Below are 21,750 nucleotides of genomic sequence, written 5' to 3'. Positions count from 1 at the left end.
TTGGAAAGTAGACACCCCAAGCTATTTAATATAAAAATCACTGAAAAGTATTTACAAAAAAGTATTCCCCACTGATCCCAGCGCTCACAGCAGGATGCCAACTTATAAGCAGCTATCATAAAAAGATCATATACATTCAAATATATAGTATATACACTTCCTTAACCACTTTCAGACCGGACCATTTTGCTGGTCAATGACCAGAGGTCTTTTTACAATTTGGCACTGCGCTGCTTTAACTGGTAATTGAGCGGTCATGCAATGTTGTACCCAAACAAAATTTGCGTCCTTTTTTTCCCACAAATAGAGCTTTCTTTTAAAGGTATTTGACTGACTCTGCGATTTTTATTTTTTGCGATATAAACGTAAAAAGACCGCAAATTTTGAAAAAAAATGATATTTTCTACTTTTTGTTATTAGAAAAATCCAATAAACTCAATTTTAGTCATACATTTAGGCCAAAATGTATTCAGCCACATGTCTTTGGTAAAAAAAAAGTCAATAACTGTATATTTATTGGTTTGCGCAAAAGTTGTCACATCTACAACCTAAGGTACGTTTTCTGGAATTTACGCAGCTTTTAGTTTATGACTGCCTATCTCATTTCTTGAGGTGCTAAAATGGCAGGGCAGTACAAAACCCCCCCAAATGACCCCATTTTGGAAAGTAGACACCCTAAGGAAATTGATAAGAGGCATGTTGAGCCCATTGAATATTTTATTTTTTTGCCTCAAGCGATTGAATAATGACAAAAATAAAAATATTTTTTTTTTTTACACAAAGTTGTCACTAAATGATATATTGCTCACACATGCCATGGTTATATGTGGAATTGTACCCCAAAATACATTCTGCTGCTTCTCCTGAGTACGGGGATACCACATGTGGTCGACTTTTTGGAAGCCTAGCCGCGTACGGGGCCCCGAAAGCCAAGCACCGCCTTCAGGATTTCTAAGGGCATACATTTGTAATTTCACTCCTCACTACCTATCACAGTTTTGAAGGCCATAAAATGCCAAGATGGCACAAAACCCCCACAAATGACCCAATTTTAGAAAGTAGACACCCCAAGCTATTTGCTGAGAGGCATGTTGAGTCCATGGAATATTTTATATCTGGCACAAGTTGCGGGAAAATTACAAACTTTTTTTTTTTTTTCACAAAGTTGTCACTAAATGATATATTGCTCACACATGCTATGGGCATATGTGAAATGACACCCCAAAATAAGTTCTGCTGCTTCTCCTGAGTACGGGGATACCACATATGTGGGACTTTTTGGGAGCCTAGCCGCGTACGGGGCCCCGAAAACCAAGCACCGCCTTCAGGCTTTCTAAGGGCGTAAATATTTGACTTCACTCCTCACTACCTATTACAGTTTTGAAGGCCATAAAATGCCAAGATGGCACAACCCCCCCAAATGACCCCATTTTGGAAAGTAGACACCCCTAAATTTAGGGGTACACTAGTGAGACTCACAGGTAAAAAAGCACCTAGGCTGTCAGCGACTGTATCAAAACGCTACAAGAAAAACTGTTAGCGATCGCAGGGATCAGGCCTGACTCTGCAAACGCTGCAGTTATGTGTGTTGTGTTTTGTAAGTGACAGTGATCGATCGATACTGCACTTGGGTGTGCTGGTCTGGGCTTGGCGGAGGGGCTAAACGCAGGTGCTAGCAGGTATCTGGGCTGATCCCGCTAACAATGCGTTTTGGGAAACCTAAACTGCTGGCGACGCTAATATAGATCTGATCAGATACTATATTACTAAGGGAGGTGTATGCTGCGTGCGTGGGTGTTAGCGGTACTGGCACTAACCTGACGCTGCCTGGGGCGACGCAGACCTTATCTGACCCTCAAACTTATATCACCCGCCGGGTGAACCAGGGGTTAAACCTTTATTAGGTAATAAATGGCGGGTGCCCTGAAACTATAAAAAAATAACTAACCAACAAGCGTCACCTGTAACAGTTATATGGTGATCACTGGTGAAAGGGTTAACTAGGGGGCAATCAGGGGGCTTTATGCGGTAGTATATGGGGGTCCCTGGCGCTATAAAAAGCTGCGGCGAACCTAAATACCTACCTGCCTAACTAGCGTCACCTGTGACACTAATACAGCGATCAGAAAAACGATCGCTTATTAGGCTGGGTTCACACTGGAGCGATGTGGGAACGCCACAAATTCGCGGCGGGTTCCCGCATCGCATGGCTCCCAGCGGCAGTTCACACTGCCCTATGCGAACTGCTGGGAGTGTCAGTGAAATGTTAATGACACCCCCAGATCAGTTCGCATATTGCAGTGCGATCTGCAAACTCGGATCGCAAGGTGTGAACACCCATGCGATCCGATTCTGCTGCGGACCAAAAAAAGGGTCCCGTGCGAGTTTGCGGCGGGTGCGACGCGAATTCAGCCATACTATCTGTATGGCTGAACTCGAATCGCACAGAGATCGGATGTGATTTGCACTGCAGTGCGGTGTGAATCACATCCGTTCTCATAAACCGCTGCAATGTGAACCCAGCCTTAGTGACACTGGCGACGGGGGGTGATCACAGGGTTAAACCTTTATTGGGGGGGGTTAGGGGGTACCTTAGAACTAAAGGGGGCTAACCCTAACTGCCCTAACAGTTATTACAGTCACAAATGACACCCGCCGGGTGATCAGGGGGTTAAACCTTTATTAGGTAATAAATGGCGGGTGCCCTGAAACTATAAAAAAATAACTAACCAACCAGCGTCACCTGTAACAGTTATATGGTGATCACTGGTGAAAGGGTTAACTAGGGGGCAATCAGGGGGCTTTATGCGGTAGTATATGGGGGTCCCTGGCGCTATAAAAAGCTGCGGCGAACCTAAATACCTACCTGCCTAACTAGCGTCACCTGTGACACTAATACAGCGATCAGAAAAACGATCGCTTATTAGGCTGGGTTCACACTGGAGCGATGCGGGAACGCCACAAATCCGCGGCGGGTTCCCGCATCGCATGCCTCCCGGCGGCAGTTCACACTGCCCTATGCGAACTGCTGGGAGTGTCAGTGAAATGTTAATGACACCCCCAGATCAGTTCGCATATCGCAGTGCGATCTGCAAACTCGGATCGCATGGTGTGAACACCCATGCGATCCGATTCTGCTGCGGACCAAAAAAAGGGTCCCGTGCGAATTTGCGGCGGGTGCGGCGTGAATTCAGCCATACTATCTGTATGGCTGAACTCGAATCGCACAGAGATCGGATGTGATTTGCACTGCAGTGCGGTGCGAATCACATCCGTTCTCATAAACCGCTGCAATGTGAACCCAGCCTTAGTGACACTGGCAACGGGGGGTGATCACGGGGTTAAACCTTTATTGGGGGGGTTAGGGGGGTACCTTAGAACTAAAGGGGGCTAACCCTAACTGCCCTAACAGTTATTACAGTCACAAATGACACCAATGCAAAAAAAAAAAAATGCAATTGGTGTCACTGTGACTGGGGGGGCAGGAGTGATTGGGGGGGTGATCGGGGGGTGAAGGGGGGGTGAGAGTGTGCCTGGCATGTTCTACTGTGTAGTGTCGTGTTGGTGCAACTCACCGATCCTCTCTCCTCGGTGCCGGAACGAAAAATACCGACACGGATGAGAGATTACATCACTTCCTCTGCCTGTGTTTACATTACAGGAGAGGAAGTGATGTCACGCTTCACTTCCATTCGTCAGGAGCGATCGCGAGGGGGTGGCCATGAATGATCGCTCCTGAATGGATACCGACCGCCGCTGGCACCGAGGGCCCCCACCCGCGGGAAGGCAGGGACGTACAGGTACGCCCATATGCCTGCCCGTGCCATTCTGTCGACGTATATCGTCGTGCGGCGGTCGGCAAGTGGTTAATCATGCACAATGTAAAATATACTATATTGACAGTGCTTAATATAATCTCATAGAAAATAGGAGAATAAAAGTTCATAGACTCCAGAAATTCCAACAGGGTGTAAAGTCCTCAAGGTGCGGATAGGAACAATCAACTCAAATGTTCATAAGGTGAGAGAAGAGAAGATCCATCTCCAAGCCATTCACCAAAAAATGCCAGTGTGAACAAAACTCCACGCGCGGTGACACTCCTTATGGTAATGCACTTACCAAAATTATAAAGAATCTAGGCACATCAGATAATAACTGGTTCCTGGGATTCCTCAATAGTACACCTCAAATCCAGAGAATCTCCACCCGCATCAATTCACATATATAAAAGATCAGAAACACGATCCATAGTGCACACTGATTTTAATAGATAAAATTCTTCCACACTTTAAAAAACATACGTACACAATCCAGCTATATTATGTCACATATTTAGTCACTCGCAGAGGTCACTGTTTGTCTCACCGCGGTCCGGATTCCTGGGTTCGTAACTGATCTCGGAAACAGCGGCGGATCCTGGGAAGCAAACAAACACTCGCTCTGTAATGACGTACGGCTGCTCGGTCACGCCCATATGCGTTTTGTCACTACGTCTTCCTCTGTGGGCGTGACCGGGCAGCACAGCTACAGTAATTATTAAAATAAAACCACCGATCAGCAGGCCTCTTATCTCGCATGACAATTATAATTCAAATACATATATGCTCTTATTCATTAAAAAAGATCATACAACAATTAAGGTCAAAAAACAATAACAAAGTTAAAAATTATGAATACTGAAAAAATGGTATTGCTATATTTGTATATCCCCAATCCATATAATCATCCGGGGATTTTGGTGGAAGCAGCGTTTCCCCTGAACACAGGCAAATGATTCCTCTTTATTTCTATAGAGAAAAACACAGGGCTGGGTGAAATTCCGATCCCACTTAAAAAATGCTAACCTCAAGTTCCTAATGGGACAGAACCTTTCCATTCCAGTTACTACCATTTTGTACCTTTTATATTGTTATTCCTCTGTTACCAGATCTACTGGTTCAGGATGGTCACTATGTCATCCTCCAGTAGTACCAAACTTGAATACCGCTGGCTACACACTTAAATACACAGTATATTATAAAGCGCCCCCTCCATATAAAAAACTATACTACACTCTAAGAATAATTGATTGAAAATAAAGCCAGCTCAAAATTTAAAATACAATTGTTTTGGAGCGCTAGCACGCACCAACGCCTGCTGCGTGAAAGTATTGTGTTCATCGCCGTACTACTGCATCCACCAACATCCCACGTTTGCTAGCAAAAAAATATTAAGGCAATAAATAGAAACAACAGAGATAGATGCCCCCTGTCATGCAGTAGTACGGCGATGAACACAGTGCTTTCACGCAGCAGGTGTTGGCGCGTGCTAGCGCTCCAAAACAATTGTATTTAAAATTTTGAGCTGGCTTTATTTTCAATCAATTATTCTTAAAGTGTAGTATAGTTTTTTATATGGAGGGGGCGCTGGTGCGCGCTAGCGCTTTATAATATACTGTGTATTTAAGTGTGTAGCCAGCAGTATTCAAGTTTGGTACTATTGGAGGATGACATAGTGACCATCCTGAACCAGTAGATCTGGTAACAGAGGAATGACAATATAAAAGGTACAAAATGATTGTAACTGGAATGGAAAGGTTCTGTCCCATTAGGAACTTGAGGTTAGCATTTTTTAAGTGGGATCGGAATTTCACCCAGCTGTGTGTTTTTCTCTATAGAAATAAAGAGGAATCATTTGCCTGTGTTCAGGGGAAACGCTGCTTCCACCAATATCCCCGGTTGATTATATGGATTGGGGATATACAAATATTGTGCAATACGATTTTTTCAGTATTCATAATTTTTAACTTTGTTATTGTTTTTTGACCTTAATTGTTGTATGATCTTTTTAATGAATAAGAGCATATATGTATTTGAATTATAATTGTCATGCGAGATAAGAGGCATGCTGATCGGTGGTTTTATTTTAATAATTACTGTAGTAGGACAACAATGCTATGTTTTTCGATATGTTTTTTCGATTGTTCACCCGCTCTGTGGTAGTGACAGAGGGGATGGAATTGATAGCCGTCTGCCGGTTAATGTATAAGGAAGCCTTGATGGAGGTCTCCATACTCGGCATCGGTATGATTGGTACAGTTCGTGTGCTGATGGCTTTAAGTACTGTTGCTGATGATGAACGACTGATAGGCCAGACGTGTTTGTGTCTCTCAACCTCTGCGCGATAGTTTATATTGGCCGGGCGAGAGGGTAGTAAGCATAATCAAACACGTCCAGCTTTAGAGTATAACAGGAGGTGAGGGGGCGGGTCGGGGGAGTGTCTCGCTGCCCTGCTCGTCTTTCGCTTCCTATATATAAAGTATGAGCTGCGCTGCCTGGCCACGCCCACAGATGAAGACAGAGTGACGAAACACGTATGGGCGTGACCGAGCAGCCGTACGTCATTACCGAGTGAGTGTTTGTTTGCTTCCCGGGATCCGCCGCTGTTTCCTAGATCAGTTACCAACCCAGGAATCCGGACCGCAGTGAGACAAACAGTGACCTCTGCGAGTGACTAAATATGTGACATAATATAGCTGGATTGTGTACGTATGTTTTTTAAAGTGTGGAAGAATTTTATCTATTAAAATCAGTGTGCACTATGGATCGTGTTTCTGATCTTTTTTATATGTGAATTGATGCGGGTGGAGATTCTCTGGATTTGAGGTGTCATAATTTTGGTAAATGCATTACCATAAGGAGTGTCACCGCGCGTGGAGTTTAGTACACACTGGCATTTTTGGTGAATGGCTTGGAGATGGATCTTCTCTTCTCTCCCCTTATGAACATTTGAGTTGATTGTTCCTACCCGCACCTTGAGGACTTTACACCCTGTTGGAATTTCTGGAGTCTATGAACTTTTATTCTCCTATTTTCTATGAGATTATATTAAGCGCTGTCAATATAGTATATTTTACATTGTGCATGATTAAGGAAGTGTATATACTATATATTTGAACCCCAAGCTATTTGCTGAGAGGCATGTTGAGTCCATGCAATATTTTATATTTTGACGTCAAGTTGCGGGAAATTTACAAACTTATATTTATTTATTTATTTACACAAGTTGTCACTAAATGATATATTGCTCAAACATGCCTATGTGAAATTACACCCCAAAATACATTCTGCTGCTTCTCCTGAGTATGGGGATACCACATGTGTGGGACTTTTTGATAGCCTTCAGGCTTTCTAAGGGCGTAAATTCTTGATTTCACTCCTCACTACCTATCACAGTTTCGAAGGCCATAAAATGCCCAGATAGCACAACCCCCCCCCCCCCCCCAAATGACCTCATTTTGGAAAGTAGACACCCCAAGTTATTTGCTGAGAGGCATGGTGAGTATTAGAAAGCCTGAAGGCGGTGCTTGGTTTTCGGGGTCCCGTACTCGGCTAGGCTACCAAAAAGTCTCACACATGTGGTATCCCCGTACTCATGAGAAGCAACACAATGTATTTTGGGGTGTAACTTCACATATGCCCATGGCATGTGTCGGCAATATATCATTTAGTAACAACTTTGTGCAAAAAAAAAAAAAATTGTCTTTTTCCAGCAACTTGTGTCACAATATAAAATATTCCATGGACTCGACATGTCTCTCAGCAAATAGCTTGAGGTGCTTACTTTCCAAAATGGGGTCATTTGGGGGGGTTTTGAACTGTCCTGGCATTTTATGCACAACATTTAGAAGCTTTTGTCACACATCACCCACTCTTTTAACCACTTGAATACAAAGCCCTTTCTGACACTTTTTGTTTACATGAAAAAAATGTTTTTTGCAAGAAAATTACTTTGAACCCCCAAACATTATATATTTTTTTGTAAAGCAAAGGCCCTACAGATTAAAATAGTGGATGTTTCATTTTTTTTCACACAGTATTTGCGCAGCGATTTTTCAAACGCATTTTTTTGTGGAAAAAACACACTTTATAAAATTTTAATGCACTAAAACACACTATTTTTCCCAAAATAAAAAAGCTGATCTTAGGCCGAGTACATGGATACCAAACACGACATGCTTTAAAATTGCGCACAAACGTGCAGTGGCGACAAACCACATTTTTAAAAGCCTTTAAAAGCCTTTACAGGTTACCACTTTAGATGTACAGAGGAGGTCTACTGCTAAACTTACTGCCCTAGATCTGACCTTCGTGGTGATACCTCACATGAATGGTTCAATTGCTGTTTACACTTGACGCCAGACTGACGCTGGCGTTCACCTTTGCACGAGAGCAGGGGGGACAGGGGTTCTTTTTTTTTTTTTTGCTTTTTATCTTATTTTTAAACTGTTCCTTTCATTTTTTTAGCATTTTTATTGTTATCTCAGGGAATGTAAATATCCCCCTTGATAGCAATAGGTAGCGACAGGTACTCTTTTTTGAAAAAAAAATTGGGGTCTATTAGACCTTAGATCTCTCCTCTGCCCTCAGAGCATCTGATCACACCCAGATCGGTGTGATAAAATGCTTTCCCAATTTCCCAATGGCGCTGTTTACATCCAGTGAAATCTACATCATAAAATGCTTGTAGCTTCCAGTTTCTTAGGCCATAGAGATGATTGGAGCCATTCTGGTCTCTGATCAGCTCTATGATCAGCTGACTAAATCACCGGCTGCATTCTCAAGTTCCCCCGTTGGGACAAGAGAGCCGCAGAAAAACATAAAAGACGGTGGGAGGGGGAGACATTCCCTCCCACTGCCTGTAAAAGCAGTCCAGAGGCTAATTAGCCACTAGGATTGCTTTTACATGAAAGTCGACCGCTGGCTGAAAAGAATGATACCAAGATGATACCTAAACCTACAGGCATCATTCTGTTATAATCATTCAAAGTCTAGTATGTTGCTGGTCCTTGTTGGCCATATATTGTAATCTTTTTTTTCATGCAGCCTGTGGGCTGAGCGAAAAAAAGAGATTGATTGGTGGGTATACCCACCATTAGAATACCTCCCTTCATCCACCCACTTCTAATGATGGGCATACATGCACCATTTATATATGCTAAAGCATGGGGGCATCCGCCCCAAAAGGTAGGAGCAAATCTCTCCTCCACCCCTGCTGCCCCCATGCTTTGGCATATATGCTCTTTTTTTAACTGTGGTGGTGAAATTACTTCCTACAGCGCTGGAGTCATGTATCGTGGGAGCAAACGATGTTGCTGTCAAGATAAATAAATTCACGCTGAAACTGAATGAATTTAAAAATAAAACAAAGTAACATTACAGTATAACAGTAAGCCCCTTTACACACGGTCGGATATTTCCACAACCAAATCCATCGGATTTTGTCCATCAGATTTAGTCTGACGGATTGTGTCCGAAACTGTTGCATACACACAGTTGGACTAAGTTGTCGAAAAATCCGATCTTTCAGAACGTGATGACGTAATTTCGTTACGATGGGACTAGATTCAGGCTAGTAGCCAATAGCTTTGATGTAGGAATTTGATCTGAGCATGCGTGGCACTTGGTCCGATCAAAATTCTCTACACATGATTGGATTACATCCGACCGGCCCAGTTGGTCGGGAAATATTTACAACATGTTGGAAAATTGGGTCCGATGGAGATTCGGACGGAATCAGTCCGATGCATACCACACACAGTCGGATTATCTGACGACACGGTCCGATAAGACGCATTCCGACGGATTCTCCGACCGTGTGTACGCGGCATAAGACTTACCATACCTGCAAAGCAAATACAAAAAAATAGTAAAAAATAACAAATTTTTTAACGCAATCTGTGCCTAAAATATATATATGCTGAAGCATGGGGGGGCATCCTCCCGAAAAAGGTAGGAGCAAAATCACCTCCGACAGCGCTGGAGTCACAGCTTTATGTATCATGGGAGCAAACGCTGTTGCTGTCAAGATAAACAAATCCGCTCTGCAGCTAAATGGCATACCTGAAAAGCAAACATGATAAAACATAATAACAATAAAACATTGCAGAATAGAATACAGTAAAAAAGAGCAGAACAATAGATAAAGAATAGAGAGAGAGAGAACAATAAAAACGACAACAATTTTATTGTTTTAATATACAGTGGTGTGAAAAATTGTTTGCCCCCTTCCTCATTTCCTGTTCCTTTGCATGTTTGTCACACTTAAGTGTTTCGGAACATCAAACCAATTTAAACAATAGTCAAGGACAACACAAGTAAACACAAAATGCAATTTGTAAATGAAGGTGTTTATTATTAAAGGTGAAAAAAAATCCAAACCATCATGGCCCTGTGTGAAAAAGTGATTGCCCCCCTTGTTAAAACATACTATAACTGTGGTTGTCCACACCTGAGTTCAATTTCTCTAGCCACACCCAGGCCTGATTATTGCCACACCTGTTCACAATCAAGGCATCACTTAAATAGGAGCTGCTTGACACAGTAAGGTCCACCAGAAGATCCTTAAAAGCTACACATCATGCCGAGACCCAAAGAAATTCAGGAACAATTGAGAAAGAAAGTAATTGAGATCTATCAGTCTGGAAAGGGTTATAAAGCCATTTCCAAAGCTTTGGGAATCCAGCGAACCACAGTGAGAGCCATTATCCACAAATGGCAAAGACATGGAACAGTGGTGAACCTTCCCAGGAGTGGCCGGCCGCCCAAAATTACCCCAAGAGCGCAGCGACGACTCATCCAAGAGGTCACAAAAGACCCCACAACAACGTCCAAGGAACTGCAGGCCTCACTTGCCTCAGTTAAGGTCAGCGTTCATGCCTCCACCATCAGGAAAAGACTGGGCAAAAATGGCCTGCATGGCAGAGTTCCAAGGAGAAAACCACTGCTGAGCAAAAAGAACATCAAAGCTCGTCTCAATTTCTCCACAACACATCTTGATGATCCCCAAGACTTTTGGGACAACATTCTGTGGACCGATGAGACAAAAGTGGAACTATTTGGAAAGTGTGTGTCCAAGTATATCTAGCGTAGAAGGAACACTGCATTTCATAAAAAGAACATTATACCAACAGTAAAATATGGTGGTGGTAGTGTGATGGTCTGGGGCTGTTTTGCTGCTTCAGGATCTGGAAGACTTGCCGTGATAAAAGGAACTATGAATTCTGCTGTCTACCAAGAGATCCTGAAGGAGAATGTCCGACCATCTGTTCGTGTACTCAAGCTGAAACGAACTTGGGTTCTGCAGCAGGACAATGATCCTAAACACACCAGCAAGTCCACCACCGAATGGCTGAAGAAAAACAAAATGAAGACTTTGGAGTGGCCTAGCCAAAGTCCTGACCTGAATCCTATTGAGATGTTATGGTATGACCTTAAAAAGGCCGGTCATGCTCGAAAACCCTCTAATGTAACTGAATTAGGACAATTCTGCAAAGATGAGTGGGCCAAAATTCCTCCAGGACGCTGTAAAAGCCTCATTGCACGTTATCGCAAACGCTTGGTTGCAGTTGTTGCTGCTAAGGGTGGCCCAACCAGTTATTAGGTTTAGGGGACAATCACTTTTTCACACAGGGCCATGATCGTTTGGATTTTTTTTCACCTTTAATAATAAACACCTTCATTTACAAATTGCATTTTGTGTTTACTTGTGTTGTCCTTGACTATTGTTTAAATTGGTTTGATGTTCCAAAACACTTAAGTGTGACAAACATGCAAAGGAACAGGAAATGAGGAAGGGGGCAAACACTTTTTCACACCACTGTATTTGTGTTGTTTTTTGTTTGTTTGTTTTTTACACTTTTTTTGTAACTGTAACGGTTCTAACTGTTCTAACGGTTCCAGTAGTTTGGGTCTCTTAAAATGCGATGGCATCTTGGAAGACCCTGTGAAAGTGTGCCTGGTCTGTGCAATGCTGTACCCTATGCTAAAACTCAACTAGTGTATGGTTGCGTTCAAAACATTCACCAATGCAAAGACCAAGATTGTCATGACTAGTGTAGTCTGAATGTTCCCCTTATATTATTCCTTACCCATACCTTCCCCTATTAGAAACGAGACCACACCATAGGTTGGAGTAAACTGGCCACAACAGCCTTTATTAAACATAACTCAAAATTCACTCCAATAACTTGTAAATATGAAAATATCTAAATATATATAGATATATAAATGTAAATAACTTTATTACCATTAAACCACATTAAATAACATTAACTGCCCATTCTGGTGATCTCTGACGGTGACCCCACTTAAGCCAATACCAAATCACTGCGGTACACCTGACCAACTTCCCAAAGGCCTCCACCTGTGACCGGTCAGAGACAACTTCCGCCAGTGAACATAACCGTATTCCCTCCAATGTTCAGGAATACCCACAGGGGCCGATCGTTAGATGAGCCCCCCACACCCTCAGATCCCTTCTGAGTACCTGTCTACCGTCAGAAACCACCAGAAAACACACCGCCAACACAGGAAAACCTTCAGCTGCCGTGACAACCGTCGAAACCCGCAAAAGAAGAAAAGACCAGCAACAAACGACACAACAAAACAAACACATAACATTAGGGCGGGAGGGCGGGAAAAACTGCCTCCTCTGTGTCACGCTGGGATCCGAATTATCCCCTAAAGCCACACCCCTCCCTTTTATATGACCCCTCCCCTACACTGAACTTGCTTCCTGCAAACCTTTTTCCTCAGCTCCATCCATAAAGCTTAACCCTCTGTGTCCCTCATCCACACTGTCATGTCCAGCACTCCTTATATCATTGCATTCTTAATCCGTGCTTCTCTTGACTAGTGTAGTCTGAATGTTCCCCTTATATTATTCCTTACCCATACCTTCCCCTATTAGAAACGAGACCACACCATAGGTTGGAGTAAACTGGCCACAACAGCCTTTATTAAACATAACTCAAAATTCACTCCAATAACTTGTAAATATGAAAATATCTAAATATATATAGATATATAAATATAAATAACTTTATTACCATTAAACCACATTAAATAACATTAACTGTCCATTCTGGTGATCTCTGACGGTGACCCCACTTAAGCCAATACCAAATCACTGCGGTACACCTGACCAACTTCCCAAAGGCCTCCACCTGTGACCGGTCAGAGACAACTTCCGCCAGTGAACATAACCGTATTCCCTCCAACGTTCAGGAATACCCAGAGGGGCCGATCGTTAGATGAGCCCCCCACACCCTCAGATCCCTTCTGAGTACCTGTCTACCATCAGAAACCACCAGAAAACACACCGCCACAGCCCGAAAGGGTGACCCCCTCAACCTTGAGGGCCACCCCACACCCTAAGAGCTTTTTTGTATACCCTCCTGCAGACCCAATGACCAAAGGTCAATACCCACGTCCGACCCCCATCCTGGTTTTGTTGATGCTTACCATGGACCTAGCCCACCTCCACACCGATCTGCCCACAATGTCCGACCAAACCAAGATGGTACCCGGGAAGCGGACTCGTAAGCGCAAAACATCCGCCCTAACATCAGATAAGATGTCCCTTTCCTTCCGTATGCCCAGGTCGTTGCCCCCTGCGTAAATGACCAACACATCCGGGGGCCTGTCCCTCATTGCAAAGCGCTCAACTTCCTTCATCACACGCTCCCACCGCATGCCCGGGAATCCCAACCACATCAACCTAGCCTCCCGCCCGGGAATTCCCAATGGCCTGCCTGCCGGCTGAGCATCACCTCTCCCGGCCTCCCAGCACACGTCCGAGTGCCCTAGGATCCAAACGAGGCGTGAGGAACCTCCATCTGGAATGAAAAAACATAACACAGAACATATAACAACCAACCAACGTAATATACCATAACACCTGTAACTCCCAACCCCATACTGCAAAACACTCCCAGCCGCGCCCCAGCTCACCCCAGGATAAACTGCGGCCAGACATATGAACGGAACCTCTTAGATTCCCAACGACCGATCCGGCGAACAATCGACTCAGCCAGCCCACATCGGGCAGCCTCAGTGGCCGCCCCAATACGGAAGGAGTGCGACGAGTACTCCCGGTCGTCCAAACCCACAGTCCGCAGGCACCGTTGAAAACTGACACGAATTGCAACCTAGAGAGAAAAGAGCCCCCCGCATGCAGCCAGAAAGGCCCCCCCCCCCTCCAGCCGCACCGCCCGAAAGGCCCTTACCGCCTCCACAGGGCACACTGCCGAGCCCGGCAAGGCAAACAGTATAATCACCACTCCCCTGCCCAGCTGGTCAGGCTTGGACCTCCGCCACCGTATACTCACCCGATCAGCAGCCACCTGTACATCCTGATCCAACAGCCCCTCAGCAACCCGTTTAGACCGACACACCAACTCCCCAGTCCCAAACGCCCCATAAAAAAGCCGCTGTGAACAGGATGGCCTTGTAAGCGGAAGAACAAACTTCCACAAGCCGGGAGCAAATCGCCACCAAGTTATCACACTTCACCAGCCTGCGCGCATCCTGACCTTTCCGTTCCCTCCTATACCCCTTCAAGGTTTGCCGCACCCAAAAATCCGCATTCCCGTCTGGCTCTCCCCACAGCTTAAACAAAAATGCCAACCCCGCCAATTTCCGATCAATCGACGCAGGTGCCAATCCCATCTAAATGTTCCGTGCCACCCAATACAGCACCAACCAGCGCTGGTCGGAGCCCCGACCAACCGCTCCAACCCAACCATTCTGACCACACCCTAGAATAGGCCGCCCACGTGGACTCACTCAAAGACCCCTGAATCCAACCTGCGGCGACTACAAGGGCATCCCCCACATCCACCCAGGGCAAGACGCCCTCGACTCCTCCGTTCTCGGCGCCAGATCCCGGAACTCGTCCCACTGAAAACGAGAGAGCGAGTTAGCCAAAGAATTCTCCACCCCAGGTATGTGCACTGCCGAAACTTAAACATTGAGCCGTAAGCACCGAAACACCAGCTGCCGTAGCAGCCAAATGGTTGAGGACCTGAACCACCCCCATGTCGTCTCAACTAATGCGCAACTTCATATTACGGAACTCCTCCCCCCACAGCTCCAATGCCAACACCACCGGGAATAGTTCGAGCAGAAACAGGTTGCCCAACAACCCCGCCACCTCTCAAGATCGCGGCCAAGGTTCAGCACTCCACCGTCCCCGAAAATACGCCCCATAACCCGCTGACCCAGCCGCAGCAGCGACCAATTCCACATCGAAATTGCTCACTGGCCCCGACATCCACATGTCCCGCCCGTTACAAGAGGCTAGGAATTCAAGCCACGCCCGCAAGTCTTCCCTGTGTTCCTTCCCGCAGACGCACAAAATGGTTAGGCACACTCACCCCGGCCGAGGCTGCCGACAGCCGTCTGCAGAACACCCGCCCCCATAGGGATGATCCGGCAAGCAAAATTTAGCTAGCCCAACAGAGACTGCAGGGCCCTCAACCGGACCTTCTACTATCCTTGCATCTCCGCCAATTCCATTTTCAGATCAAGTAATTTATTCTCGGGCAATCGACACTCCATTGCCCTCGAATCGATCACTATCCCCAAAAAACTCAAGTCCGTAACTGGTCCCTCTGTTTTATCCCCCGCCAACGGTACCCCGAACTTACCTGCAATGTGCTGCAACGTAGACAGAAAAATCGCACCCACACTGGAGGCAGGCGGGGCCCACGCACAGAAAGTCGTCCAAATAGTGGATGACCGACTCCAGGCCCGAAACGTCACTCACCACCCACTCCAAAATGAGCTAAACGCCTCAAAGTAGGCGCAGGAAATGGAACAACCCATGGGCAGGCACTTACTCATATAGAACTGGCCCCGCCAATGGCACCCCACAGCTGCCTTGGCCATAAGAGCCCCGCATCCAGAAAGCCTGACCCACCTCACCGCCGCATCAAAAGACGTGTATGAGACCGTACACGCATCAGGGCCGATGAAGTCATTGACTGACCCCCCTTTAGGAAAGGACAAGTGATGAATCAAGCGAAATTTCCCAGGCTCTTTCTCAGGAACTACACCCAGCGGGGACACCACCAGGTCGCCCCACGGCTGCACTTCGAAAGGCCCACCCATCCGGCCCAACGCCACTTCCTTGCCCAAGTTTTCGCCTACCACCCCCAGGGTGTACCAAAGCCGATCGCAAGTTCCGGGCCACTGGCGACACCTCCGCCAATGAACAAGGAATCCTGAAACCGTCCCGAAAACTCCGAAATCAACCCCCGCGCCGCCTCACCATCCGGATACTTACTTAGGAAAGGAAGTATCCTTTCCAGGGTTACCGGCGTCATCCCTTTCGTGAGCAACATCGCCGGAACGCTTTCCTTTCCTGAAACAGCGGGACAGTGCGAGGGCGCCGCCGCAGCCGGAGCACTCGTGCTTAAATCGGCACGCTCTCCCGAATTTACAAGCCCCCCGTTAAAGGGCCAGCACACACCCCACTTTTTCCCGGCCGGCAGCCCTGAGGACAATACACTCCCGCCCCCCCCTGAAGAAATGGAGCAGGAGTCCGAGCCGCAGACATAAGCCTCATCCAGAGGCTGATGTCCTTGTGGTCCCAGCGTAGTTCCGGCCGCACCGCTTACCGCTGCCTGGACTGTTCGTCATAACGCAGCCATGCCACCCCCCCCATACACCCGATAAGCCTCTCCAATCGCGTCCATATAGCAGAACAACGCCGAGCAATGCTCGGGGTTCTTCTCCCCAATCACGCTAGCTAAGCCAGCGAACGCCTGAAGCCAATTGGAGAAAGTGCGCAGAATCAGCCGATACCTACGCTGCTCCTCGTCGTCCTTTTGGAACTGTCCGGCTTGACCCTAGCCAAGGTGAACTTCTCAAGGGGGAGCAAAGAGAAAATCTCCACATACTCACCCATGCCAATATTCTCCCGCACCTCCTGCTTCAGGCACGCCCCCACCGGGCCCTCGAATCAACATATACTTCGCACCGGGCAGCATCCGCAATCCTGACCACATCGGTCCACGCCCCAGGTTCCGTGACCACTGGGGGGACCCCCGTGCCCCCAGGCCCCATGTCTACCACCCCCCCAGAAGCCGCAGTGGTCAGGGGGTCCACCACCAGCGTGGCCCCGGACCCCCCTCCCCCCAACCCTGGGCCCGCAGCCATCCAGGGACCCACTTGCGGCGCCCCCGAACCCCCGGCAAACGTAGCCACCAGGGCCCGCAGCCCCTCCAAGAAGGTCCTGCAGCTGTCCGTGGGCCCCCCCCAGGGCGACATGCCCCACCCCCGCCGACCGGCCCTCTGCCCCCATCCCCTTGCCGTTCTGGGATACCGGGTCCCCCAGCAAATCCCCCAAGGCTTCCGTCAGAACCAAAAGATCACGTGACTTACCTGGCCGCACCGGGGCCTTGCCGACAGTCATGATTTCGTGCGCTGCATGTGAAAATTCCTCCTCCTGCGACAGCTCACCCTCGGACTTGTCCTCCGCGGTGCGCGCTGGGGGCGCCGCCATCCCCCTGGGCGAATCGCAGACCTCCTGGTCAGCGCGTTCAGGCGCATTCCGCAGTGCCTGTGGCCCCCGACCACCCCCGGCATGCTGGTGTCCAAGACCAGCCCTGCCAGGCACCTCGGTGGCTCCCTTCATCCCACCCGCCCCATCCCGGGAGCTGCGACCCCCCCCGTGCCAACCCTGCCCCCCCACCGCGCGTGTCCCCATGCTGGAACCCCCAGTCCGAGGATCCCCCCCTTCCGCTGCACCCCCAAGGCGGCTGGATCCAGAGCCCCCCGCCCGTTCCCCCCCTCCGTTCCCGGGTGCCGGCCCGACACGGAGCCGGCGCCATTTTGCCGCGAGGCCCCGCCCCCCACCGGTCGGCGGCGCAACGACCACCTGGACCAGGGAGAGCCAGGCACCTTCCTCTTCGCCGGGGGGACCGAGCGGTCGGCCCCCGGGCTCCGACAGTCACGAGGTGGACGAGGTGTAGGCCCCGGGGAAAAAACGCGCCGGAGGCCAAGACCTCCGCGCACGCAGCGGCGCCTCACCTGCATCACCGACATCCTCCGCGGCGTCCTCCAGGTCCCCGCTCGGTCCCACAGCCACTCCGCTCCACGCGCCTCCGCCGCCCGTCTCAGCCTCTTGAAAATCCCATCCAGGTCGGCCATTACAGAGGAGCAGAGAAAAACTGCCTCCTCTGTGTCACGCTGGGATCCGAATTATCCCCTAAAGCCACACCCCTCCCTTTTATATGACCCCTCCCCTACACTGAACTTGCTTCCTGCAAACCTTTTTCCTCAGCTCCACCCATAAAGCTTAACCCTCTGTGTCCCTCATCCACACTGTCATGTCCAGCACTCCTTATATCATTGCATTCTTAATCCGTGCTTCTCTGGACAGGAGGGACAAAAATAGTGGGTGTCATGCCTATATCCATGTTTGCTGCAGACACTACATCTTCTTTGGGGGGTTCGTTGGGTAGGGGTACCCAGGAGGACATAAGGAAAATGCCTCTCATGCAGCCGGCTTACTGCATTTGGATTGGGAAGGTGAGGTGGAGCAAAGGTGGAAACAGAAGGGCTCTGACGATCTCTTCCTGGAATTTAAGGAAGGATGCAGTCCATCCTGAAGCTCTGTATAGCACATGAGCGTTCAGCAAAGCCAATTGAAATAAATAAACAGACACTTACTTGTACCAGCGTCTGGCCTTACGGGCAACTAGGTACGCTGCCAACAACTGGTCGTTGAGGTCCACCCCTCCCATATTTTGGTTATATTCGTGGACACAGATGGGTTTCTCCACAACACCAGTCGCCATAGTAATTTGGACTGCCATGTCTGCATGAAGGGAGGTAAGAACGAAAACATTCTTATTATCCCTCCACTTCATAGCGAGCAAGTTATTACACTTGAAGCAGGCTCTCTCCCCCAGCCTAAGATGGGAATCTACAAGCCGCTGGGGAAATTAAGTCACACGGTGCCACATGCTCCAATCTGCTGATCAAACAAGTGACTAAACAGTGGCATGTCTGTGTAATAATTGCCCACGTACAAGTGGTACCCCTTTCCGAATAAGGGTGACATCAAGTCCCACACAATCTTGCCAGCACTTCCTATGAAGTCAGGGCAGTGTGTTGCTCTATGTGACTATCTTTGCCCTCGTAAACCATAAAACTACATGTATAGCCTGTGGCCCTGTCACAGAGCTTATACATCTTGACCCCGTATCTGGCACGCTTGCTGGGAAGGTACTGTTTGAATGACAAGCAGCCAGAAAACATAATCAGGGACTCATCAACGCAGACAACTTGATGGGGAGTAAACAAGTCTGCAAAACATTGGTTGAAGTTGTTTACGAGGGGCCGAATTTTGTAGAGCCGATCGTATCCAGGGTCTCCACGAGGACAACAAAGTTCATGAACCGCAATATCTGCTCGTATCGTGCCCTGGTCATGGAAGCAGAGAACAAGGGCATATGGTGAATTGGGTCAGTGCACCAATATGACCGCAACTCACTCTTTTTGGTTTTGCCCATGTTGAGGGAAAGGCCCAAAAAGATAATAAATTCGGAAACCGTAATTGGTTTCCAATCTCTGGCAAGAGAGGACTGGGGAATAGTGGCAATGTGTTGACCAGCGTACAAATTGCTTTGGTCCACAATAAATCTATAGAGATCTTCGGTGAAAAACAGCGAATAAAAATCAAGTGACGTAAAATCAACTGTTTCTACCTGAATGCCGGGTTGGCCAGTGAATAGGGGAAGTACGGGTGCTGCAGAAGTGGTGGGTTCCCAATTAGGATTGGCGAAAGCAGCAGGAAGGACACTATGGGCACAACGGGCCTGTGTTCATCTTCTTGGTGGCAGTGGGACGCTACTTGTGCTTGCCACCTCACCAGCTTAAACTGCACTTATGGGACTCGCCACATCACCACATGAAACTGCAGTGCTAGTTTGACTATGACCAGGGTGTACTAGGCCGCTGGTACTTGCCAGTTCATCAGAAGGATGAGCGGCACTAGTACGGCTCTGCTCCATATGAGGGACCTGCGGTTCTTGCACCTCAACGACAGAAGAAGAAGATTGGGGTCTGATACGCCTGACCTTGGCAGGGACCACAACTCCGTCGTCATCTACAGGATGGTATTCTGAGGCTGAATCTGACAGATGAGTGACTTCCTCTTCACTATCTGCTCAGAAACGTGTAGGCCTCTTCACTACTGTACCTTTGATTTGCCATTTTGGGCTCTAAAGTGGTACACTAGTGAGACTCACAGGTAAAAAAGCTCCTGACTGTTAGCAACTGTATCAAAACGCTACCAATAAAACTGTTAGCAATCGCAAGGATCAGGCCTGACTCTGTGAACACTGCAGTTATGTTTTTTTGTAAGTGACAGTGATCGATCGATACTGCACTTGAGCTGGCTGGGCTGGGCAGAGGGGCAAAACACAGGTGCTAGCAGGTATCTGGGCTGATCCCACTAACACTGTGTTTTTGGGAACCCTAAACTGCTGGTATAGATCTGATCAGATCAGATATTGATCCGTTCAGATACTATACCACTAAGGGAGGTGTATGCTGCATGCGTGGGTGTTACCGGTACTGGCACTAACCTGATGCTGTCTGGGGCGACGCAGGCCCTAAAACCTAACTTATATCACCCACCAGGTGATCAGGGGGTTAAACCTTTATTAGGTAATAAACTGTAGGTGCCCTGACACTATAAAAAACAAACTAACTAACCAGCGTCACCCGTAACAGTTATACGGTAATCACTGGTGAAAAGTTTAACTAGGGGGTAATCATGGGGTTAAAACCTTTATTAGGTAATATATGGGGGTACCTGACGATTGCTTAGTGACACTGACAATGGGGGGTAATCACGGGGTTAAACCTTTATTGGGGGGTTAGAGGGGTAACCTAGACCTAAATGGGACTAACCCTAACTGCCCTACCACTTATAACAGTCACAATGCACCAATGCAGTCATCAGTAAAAAAAAAAAAAATTGCTATTGGTGTCACTGTGACAGGGGGTGCAGGGGGGTGATCGGGGGGTGATTGGGGGTTAAAAGTGTGCCTGTGTGTTCTACTGTAAGTGTTGTGTTGGTGCAACTCACTTGGATGTCTTCTCTCCACGGGAGCCAGAATGAAAAGGCTCCACATCACTTCCTCTGCCGCTGTTTACATTACAGCAGCAGCGGAAGATTTTAATTCGCCAGGAGCGATTGCGAGGGGGTGGCCATGAATCAGTGGCCTCCCCCTTCAGTACGGATCACTCCCGCAACAATGCCGACCGCCTCAGGCACCAGGGGAGGCAACTAACATACCGGTACGTTACTTTGTCTGCCCGTGCCATTCTGCTGACGTATATCGTCGCGAGGCGGTCACAAGTGGTTAAGAAGAATTATACAAAAAATCATTTAAACCCACAAGTGCTTTTTTTTTTTTTTACCACTACTATTCCTTTATATTGGCTTTTGAAATTTACAAATACAGAACGTTAGAAATTGGGTGAAACGTTTAGCTCTGGGAAACACTTTTGAAGGATAAATAGTGAATTTTATATACAACTATATAGATCAGACCAAAACGAGGGACAAATGAGGAGGAAAGAAGGATAGAGGGACTCTATATTATATAAAATACTAACAATACATTTACTGCAGTTTTGTTTTTATTAGGGTGTTCTCTATAAGTAACTGTCTTCTTCTCAACACAGATGAATTTAACCGTGTTCAGATCAAGACTGATGAAGAGCCAGAACAAGAAGTAACGGAGGATTCTGAAATGTCTTCAGATGATGACAGTGACCATGAAGATTCTGTATACATCAATGCCTCATATATGACTGTATGTTCATTTGCATTTCTAGCTACAATTGTTTGAAATAGGGAGCACAAAGTTCAAATGTTGTTCAAAACAAGGGCAAAAAACTTTATAAG

General features: G+C 47.3%; 1 protein-coding gene across 7 annotated transcripts in view; it reads left to right on the top strand.

The window, feature by feature from the left end:
- Positions 1 to 21,750, top strand: part of PTPRC (protein tyrosine phosphatase receptor type C) — a 272,629-nt gene that overhangs the window by 232,058 nt on the left and 18,821 nt on the right. For all 7 annotated transcript variants that reach the window (XM_077452733.1, XM_077452732.1, XM_077452739.1 and 4 more), the window contains one exon: positions 21,528 to 21,658. In XM_077452733.1, the coding sequence (XP_077308859.1) occupies positions 21,528 to 21,658 (131 nt within the window). The remainder of the gene's footprint in view (positions 1 to 21,527; positions 21,659 to 21,750) is intronic.

This window comes from Lithobates pipiens, unplaced genomic scaffold, assembly GCF_037356315.1.
Source record: "Lithobates pipiens isolate NorthernLeopardFrog02 unplaced genomic scaffold, aLitPip1_a1.2 Scaffold_23, whole genome shotgun sequence".
NCBI classification, from domain to species: domain Eukaryota; kingdom Metazoa; phylum Chordata; class Amphibia; order Anura; family Ranidae; genus Lithobates; species Lithobates pipiens.
The sequence above is the reverse complement of the archived record's forward strand: the minus strand, read 5'-3'. Positions and strand labels throughout refer to the sequence as shown.